Below are 8186 nucleotides of genomic sequence, written 5' to 3'. Positions count from 1 at the left end.
CTGGGGAGAGGAAACAGGTCTTGGCAGCAGCAGGAGGGACTGAGGTTAGACAGTAGGGAGGACTGGACAGGCAAAGGGCTGGGGACAGTCTGATTGGTTTTCCTACAGACATGCTGTGAGAACTTGCTAGGTCATAGGGCCTCTCTGGGCTCCAGTTCCAAGTTGTCCTGCCTCCTGGGACTGCCTTAGAAGAGGGGGCACCTGCCCCCCTGGGATCCAGTGTGGGAGTGGGCAGCTCCCCTGCCTGAGCCTCAGCGTCCTCCCCATGGAGTGGGACAGCCGCTCCAAGTGGTTATTGAAGGAGCCCTGAGGACCGTGAAGCTCCCAGCAGACATGTGAACGCTGGCCTTGTTGTCAGCAGGACACTAGGGTATGGCTCCCTGAGGATGCTGACCATGTTCACCACCGGCCATGGTGGGTGTTCAACAATCAGTGATGAGAGGACTCTGTCACTCGGGTGCCTGTGAGGAGATCAAGGTGTGGAGGGATCGGTGGAAGGCGGCCCAGCTGGTGGGTAGCTGATGTGCTGCCCTGCCCACCACTCCTGGCTTCACCCTTGGGCCTTTGGGCAGCCTGGCCGGAGAGAGAGGGTGTGCTCACCTCGGTGCCCGTGTCCTGAGCGAAGTCTTTCCGGCAGACGTGGGCCATGATCCCAGCAGCCAGTGCATCCCCCAGCACGTTAATCATGGTGCGGAAACGGTCCCTGGTGGGCCAAGGTGGGCGGTGAGCGGCAGGCCCTCTGTGTCAGGGGAGCTGGGAGAGGGCGGTCCCTACTGGGCCAAGGTGGGCGGTGAGCGGCAGGCCCTCTGTGTAAGGGGAGCTGGGAGAGGGCGGTGCTCACGGGACGGGTGTCTCCTGGTCCTCCTGGCCCGGCACCCCCTGGCGGTGCTGAAGTGGGTGATCCAGGCATGTGACTGTGTGGTGCCTCAGGGCCTGTGTGTCAAAGGGCTTGGGCTCGTGCTCTGCTCCCACCCTCCTGAAATTCTTTGTAGTTTTTGAACAAGGGCTCCTAGGTTTTCACTTTTGAAACCTGGGCCCCACAGATCATGCAGCTGGGCAGGTGTCAATGAGCACCCACTGTGCCAAACCATGGCAGCTCCCCGGTCCATTGTGAGCGCCTGCCTCCCAGGGGGCAGGAGAGGGTGGGGGGAACCCCACTCACAGAGCCCAGTCGACAGCGATGATGAGGGTGATGTCGTCGGTGGGAAGGCCCACGGAGGTGAGCACGATGACCATGGTGACGAGCCCGGCCTGGGGGATGCCAGCTGCCCCGATGCTGGCTGCGGTGGCTGTGATGCTGCAGGAGAGGGTAGGCAGCACTGTTGGGTCCTGGACCCAAGGAGAAGCCAGAATGCCAGAGCCTCTAGGGACAGCACTGTGGAGCAGGCATTGTTAGGAATGCCACAGCAGGGCATTCTTGGGGCAGGGGCATGCCTCTGCCCAAGGTCCTGTGGTCCCAGAGGCTGTATCCCTGGCCTCAGCAGAACGTCCTAAGAAGTCTGTGGAAGGCCCTATGTCTGGGTTTGATCCCCGGGTTGGGAATATCCCCTGGAGGAGCACGTGGCAACCCACTCCAGTATTCTTGCCTGGAGAGTCCCATGGACGGAGGAGCCTGGCAGGCCGCTGTCACTGTAGGATTCCAGCAAGTTGTCCACGGGTTCCCATCGTCCACTGTCCTCGGGTCCCCAGGGTCAGACTTGTACCCTCAGGCTGGCATGCGAGGCCTTCCCCTTCACCTCTGTCCTCACCTAGCACCGTCCCCCAGCTCCAGCCACACCAGCAGCCCCTCCACTGTCCTCAGTCCTGCCTCTGGCCTCTGCTTGCCCTGTGCCTGCCTGCAGTGTGCTCCCTGCTATGCATGTCCCCACTGTAGGCCCTCCTCTGGGCCCTAGCTTCCCAAGTTGCTCAGAGCTCCCCACCTGCAGGGCGGCCCTGGGGAAGGAGCCTGGTGCCCTGAATCATGATACCCCAGCACTGACTTGCTGTGTGGCCTGGAATGAGCCCCTTGCCCTCTCTGGGCCTCAGAGACCACATGGGATATGGGAGTTCAAGACTCCTGAAAGCCCTTCCAGAGCAACCAGCCCCAATCCACACTGGGTGCCGGGTGTCAGGAGCACACCTGATGGTGATGATCTGGCCGAAGTCCAGCTCATAGTTGTTGACCTGGGCAATGAAGATGGCAGCCACGGCCTCGTAGAGCGCGGTGCCATCCATGTTGATGGTGGCGCCCACGGGCAGCACAAAGCGGGCAATGCGCCGGTCGATGTGGTTGTTCTCCAGCAGGCACTTAAAGGTGATGGGCAGTGTGGCTGAGCTGTGAATAGAAGGGCCAGTGTCTGCCCATCACCCTCCTCCAGGATGGTCAGGGTCCCCAGGTTGCCAGCTGGTTGGTAACAGAAGCGCCCCCCCCAACCCCCAATGCCAGGCAGCTGGCCCATCTAGGGTGAACAGACTGAAGGGGCTTTTAAAATGGTCAAGTGGCCAGACTTGCCCAGGCTCAGGGCCTTAGAGACCCCCTGTGCACACTGGTCAGGAAGGGAGTGACCGCCAGCAGGGCATCTGCTAGGTGCCGGGTGCTGCGCTTTACACCTCATGGCTTCCTGCTAGGAAGGTTTTGAGTTCCTTTAACAGGTGAAGAAATGAAGCCCAGAGGGGAGGAGGGGCTGATGCCATGTCACATGACTATGAAAAGTGGAGATGAAGTGGTCAACAGCAGGGCTCTGGGTGGGAGCACTGGCTTCAGATTCTAGCTTCCCACTAGCTTAGTGGCCTTGGCACCTCCTCAACTTGTACGTGCCATAGTTTTCCTTGTCCCAAACAATCGGTACACTACGGAGCTATTAGGAGGATTCAACAAGAGAGTGCTTAGAATAGCGTCTAAATATTGTAGGTGGCACCCCTGGTGGTTCGGGCTTCCCTTGCAGCTCAGCTGGTAAAGAATCTGCCTGCAAGGTGGGAGACCTACATTCAAACCCTGGATTGGGAAGATCTCCTGGAGAAGGGAAAGGCTACCCACTCCAGTATTCTGGCCTGCAGAATTCCATGGACTGCATAGTCCGTAGGGTCACAAAGAGTTGGACACGACTGAGCGACTTTCACTTCACTTCCCTGGTGGTTCAGACAGTAAAGAATTTGCCTGCAATGCAGGAGACCCAGGTTCGATCCCTGGGTGGGGAAGATCCCTTTGAGGAGGGCGTGGCAACCCACTCCAGTATTCTCACCTGGAGAATTCCATGGACAGAGGAGCCTGGCAGGCTACAGTCCATAGGATCACAAAGAGTCGGACAGGATTTAGCGACTTAGCAAGCACCCATCGTAGGCACTCAACCAATGGTAGCCCTTGCTCTTGTAGCTGTGTTGCTACTGAGCTCCCAGTAGCAGTGCTGGGCCTAAAATTCAGGTTTGCATAGCCCCACAGCTCTTACTCCCCACAGGTCACTGCCTGGGAGGCCCAGGTACACTTGCTAGAGCCCCTCATGGGCCCCAGGCATGCTGGACCCGAGCCTGCGGTTCCTGCAGGAACCGGCGAGTGCTGCTGGCGCTGGTGGGCTTAACCAGCAACTGGGGGAACAGCAGCTGCTTGGGGCTTCATCTTTCCCTCTCGCCTCCTCCCTCTGCCCCGATGGGGTTCCCAGACAAGGCTTCTAGGCTTTTCCTCACTGGCTCTGCTCCTCCCGAGTCCTGCATGAGTTGCTTCTGCTGCCAAGGGTGGGTTATGTGGCTGCAGGGGAAGGAGGTCTGTGGTGGTCCTTAATCCCATTTCACAGACTGGGGGACTGAGGCCTAGGGAAGAGAAGGCAGTAAGGGTTGGAGGGAAGAGTCAGGCCTTTGAAGCCAGAGACATGGGCTCAGGTTTAGGTGACTTCCTTCGTGTAGAGCTTGGACACTCACTGTGGGGAGAACCACTCTTTCTTCACAGGGTTAGATGCCCAGAAAGTGACCACCTCCTTCCCTTCTCCTCGCTCAATAGCAGAATTTGCATGACTTCATCTCCCTGGGTCTTCCGCACTCAGTTGCGGTCTGGGATGCTTGAGGTCAAGTATTGCTTCACCAAGCCCAGAATGGCCTTAGTGGGTTATCTCCATCAATCACACAGCAACTCTATGTGCCAGAGGCCACAGTGATCCCCAGTCTGTATATGAGGAAACTAGTCGCACCACCCGGGGAGGTGGAATGGCTCGCCCACAGTCACAGAGCTAGTGGGTAATGGAATCATGACTCAAATTCCCACTGTCTAGAGACACTGCCAGCGTTGTGACAGGGCCACCTGCCAGTAAACAGGCAAAGTCCCTGAGGAGCGGAGGGCCTGACCCCAACAGAAGCACCACGTGGTGGTGAAAGGTGGCAGAGACTGCAGACCCGTCACTCTTCAGCTCCACCTGCCCCTGACACGTGGAAGCCAACCCCCATGTGGACTGAGTGAACACTGGGGATGTGGAGGAGGGCTTGCTGCCATTCGGGAAGGTAGGGGTTCAAGCATTTCAAGAATAGGTCTTGTTACCAAATCCTCCCCCAAGTTTGTGAAGTAGGTCACATCGACACTTTCCATGGTTCCATGGCTACAGACAAATGATGGCTGGACAGAAAAATAGCTTTCAGCCATGGTCTCCTCCCTGACACTTTCACCGCCCAGGGCTACCTGGAGGAGGTGGCCAGTGCGATGAGCAGGGCCTGGAGGATGCCGCGGATGAAGACGATGGGGTTCTTTTTGGTGATGAAGAAGTAGAGCAGGGGCAGGATGAAGAGGCCATGGACGACCAGCCCGCACACCACGGTGACTGCATAGAAGCCCAGCTTCTTTCCTACGGTCGTGGGGTTGTCCATCTCTAGGATCTTGCCAGCGATGAGAAACACAATGCCAAAGGGGAAATACCTGGGGTGGGCAGGGCAGCCGGCTCAGCACCAGGCAGGCAAAGACCCTGGGAGGCCCCGGGCACTACATAACTGCTGGGCCTGTCTGCCCTGAGCCTTCCAGGACTCTTGTGAGGATAGAAAGTGACTATGTACCCGAGTACCTGGCATATGGTGTCACCAATGCCCCCTTAACCAGTCCAGCCATACACAGCCCTCACCCTTCTGCCTTCCTCTGCAGGCCCACATTTCAGCCCAGCAGTGAGACAGCCTCTATGGCTGACCTTGGCAGGCCTCTGCCTTACCCTATCTCACTGTGCAGGGTTGGGCTAGAAGATTCCTAAGATCTGAACTCTGAGCCAAGGAGAGGCAGCTGGCTGTCCCTTCCAGTGTCTCCTTTCTCCAAAAGCTGATCTAATGAGGCCCCGAGAGATGGGGAAACAGCCTGAGAGGTCAGGGCCAGGCGGATTAGCTCTTGGTTTGCCTCCAGTGGGCCTGACAGGGCCAGAAGTGGCAGGGCCGGGGCTGGAACTTGACCTGGTCAGGGCTGGGGGTATCCTCCTGGGCAGCTTTCTGCTCATTCCTATGGGACCACGGGGTCCCTCCAGCTTCCCAGGGCAGGGCTGGAAGGGGGTGGAGTGGGTAGGAGTCCACCCTCGACCCCTACGACGAGGCTCACCACACAGCCACGGCCACGATCTTCATGACAGACTCGTTGAGGCACTGGCAGAAGCTGACCAGCGGGGCCCCGCTGTCACCCATGCGGCCCAGCATGATGCCTGCGGAGGACAGGGACACAGCCAATGACAGACCCGGCAGAGGGAGGCAGACCTGCATGACACCTGTGTGAGCCAGCACGTGCTGTGGTCAGGCACGGACAGACCATGGGCACACACAGATCTCAGCGCCTGGCCGACAGCCCAGCAGCCTCTGCCACCCAGCGCTTCCTCCCTACTTCCCCTCCCTTCCCGGCATCCCCGCTGGAGAGGGCTGTGACCTCCCCACAGGGCTCCATCTCTTCCTCCTCTCTACCCAGCAGCACGTGCCTCCTTCTAAAAATAAAAATGCTCCCTGCCGACACTCCCAGCTGCCTTTCCTGCGCATAGAGACCATAACCAACAGCCCACCCCTCTCACCCTGGCTCAGGCCCCACTTGGCCTGGCCATGCCTCTAACTCACACCTCTGTCTGGCCCTGCTTTCCCTTCCTCACTCTGTTCCTGCATCGTGCCTTCCTCACGTTTCTAGACTACACCAAGCTCTTGGCTGTGGTGGGGGCTTTGTCCACTCAGTTCCTGATGCTTGAAGCCCTGGCCTGGAGGCCTGCACCTCCCCATTTATTCTCTAACCCATCTCTTTCTGATCTCCTCGTATCACTTCTTACAACAGTCATCCGTTGTGTTCTGTCTTCTCCAATAGAAAGTTAACCCACGAGGGCAACTTATCATTGAATGAATGAATGAACAAGGGAATGAATGACAAAGCTTTTTCCGAAGCCCCTGTCACCCTGCCCTTGGGATTCTGAGCTCATGCAGGTAACCACAGTCAGGTCACTCCTGGGACAGTGGCAAGCAGCTGCTCTCCCACTGGTGACACAAAGATGGAGAGCATAATATACACTCTGTGTCCGCCTTCATGGAGCTTACTGTCGCCGTGTCCAAAAGGTTCATCCACTGACTCAGCCGGTGAGGGGCAGGATCTGGATCTTGGCCTCTGGAACCCCAGGGAAGAGCTCTTTCCCTGCCCGGGATGCCCCGAACCCATGCAGAACAGGGAGCAGCTACCACGGGGGAGGGGAGTGGAGCGGCCCTACTGGGGTGGGCGGGAGAGGCCAGAGAGGCAGGCGACCCTGGGTCCAGCTCTGTCCCTCTGGCCTGTGGAAGCCTGGCTGAACTCAGAGCCAGGTTCCCCGCTGACTCTGTCCCTCCCCAGCTATTCCTGCTCCTCATCAGGCCCCCTGTTCCACCCCCAGGCTCTGGCTGGCTTGGAGCAACTGTACATGGGATGCGGAGGGTGGCAGTGGGCTTCCTCCCACAAGCAAGGCCAATGCCACCTTAGCATCAGCCGCATCCCAGCACCAGGGAGAAGATGGGGAAGGAGGCTCAGTGAGGGGAGCAGCCGCGCGGGTGTGCTCACGCACACTCAGGCGGGGGCACACAGAGACATTGGCACGGCTAGAGCTGAGGACACACCGACTTGCGGACAGTGACATACGCTCAGTAAACAGCGAAGCGAGTTGAAGGCTCTCAAAATTTTCTTTAGTTCTGCTAATAGGTGTCCTTTTTGTATGCTCCCAGCCCTAAGACAGCAGTGATGGCTGGGGAAAAGGAAGAAAGTCCAGGGCGGGGGACAGATTATCAGAGGTGCTGGGGATGCTTCCAAACACCAGGGTCTCTGCGGTCCTGGCCCCTGTGTGTGCCTGCCTGGCCTTTTGACCAGGATGAAAAGAGCTCCATTCCCCATTGTCATTCATCTGCCCATCCACCCATCTTTCCCAGTTTACCGAGCACCTACTCTACCCAATCACATGGTGGCTGGGCTGTCTCTGCCTGCATGGAACGTACACAGCTGCCGCGCAGGCATTAAACAGCCACACTAACAAGTAGGTAGTTGTATTGGGTCAAACAAGGAATAACACAGGACATCTGACTGGGGTTAGACTTTTCCCCAGAATGGGATGCTTATACTGAGCCCCCTCAAGGATGAGACAAGTGTAGCTGAGAGGGAGGGGCAGGAGCAGCCTGGCTGAGGGAGGCGCCTTGCAGGAACCGACAGGCAGAGCGGCTGGGGAAGTGAGCCGAGAGGGGCAGCCTGGCCGGAGCTCACAGGCTCTGTAGGTCACGCAGTGTTTGCACCCCTCTCTGAGGACAGTGGAGCCGGTGGAGGCTTTACATGGGGACTCAATGACCCTGTGAGGAGGACACACAAGGACAGGGGATTCTTGGGGGAGTTTTTCCAGAAACCAGGTGAGAGATGACAGCGGCCTTGGCTGGGGCAGTGGGCAGAAGGAAATGCAGAGGCTGGAGAGATTTCAGAGGCAGACCTGATGGGATTTGGGTGTGAGTTGGAGCAGAGGGCAAAGTAGAAAGTAACCCCCAAGTTCCTTGCCCAAGAAACCAAGAAGATGGGAGAATTTCCACTTAAGGAGAAAACCCTGTGTAGGAGTTGGAAGCTGGAGAGTGCCCCACTAGGCCCAGGGCTGGGGCTGGGGGAAGGGGCTGATAGGATTTTATAGTGAGGCTCCTGGTGACCCCTGGCATGACCTAGAAGGACAAGGTGGGACTGACAAGCTAGATAGTTGTGGAGGGGTTAGGAATTCCTAGACTCCAAAAAAGGA

At 58.0% G+C, this 8186-nt stretch overlaps 1 protein-coding gene across 1 annotated transcript in view; it reads right to left on the bottom strand.

Annotated features, from left to right (window-relative positions):
• The window catches only part of SLC1A7 (solute carrier family 1 member 7), a 52625-nt gene that overhangs the window by 3108 nt on the left and 41331 nt on the right, over window positions 1-8186 (bottom strand). The window contains exons 6-10 of the mRNA XM_040231169.1: window positions 5531-5630; window positions 4640-4873; window positions 2120-2314; window positions 1163-1297; window positions 601-703 (exon numbers count right to left, since the gene is read on the bottom strand). Coding sequence (XP_040087103.1) covers window positions 601-703; window positions 1163-1297; window positions 2120-2314; window positions 4640-4873; window positions 5531-5630 — 767 coding nt within the window. The remainder of the gene's footprint in view (window positions 1-600; window positions 704-1162; window positions 1298-2119; window positions 2315-4639; window positions 4874-5530; window positions 5631-8186) is intronic.

This window comes from Oryx dammah, unplaced genomic scaffold (assembly GCF_014754425.2).
Source record: "Oryx dammah isolate SB20612 unplaced genomic scaffold, SCBI_Odam_1.1 HiC_scaffold_28, whole genome shotgun sequence".
NCBI lineage: Eukaryota > Metazoa > Chordata > Mammalia > Artiodactyla > Bovidae > Oryx > Oryx dammah.
The sequence above is the reverse complement of the archived record's forward strand: the minus strand, read 5'-3'. Positions and strand labels throughout refer to the sequence as shown.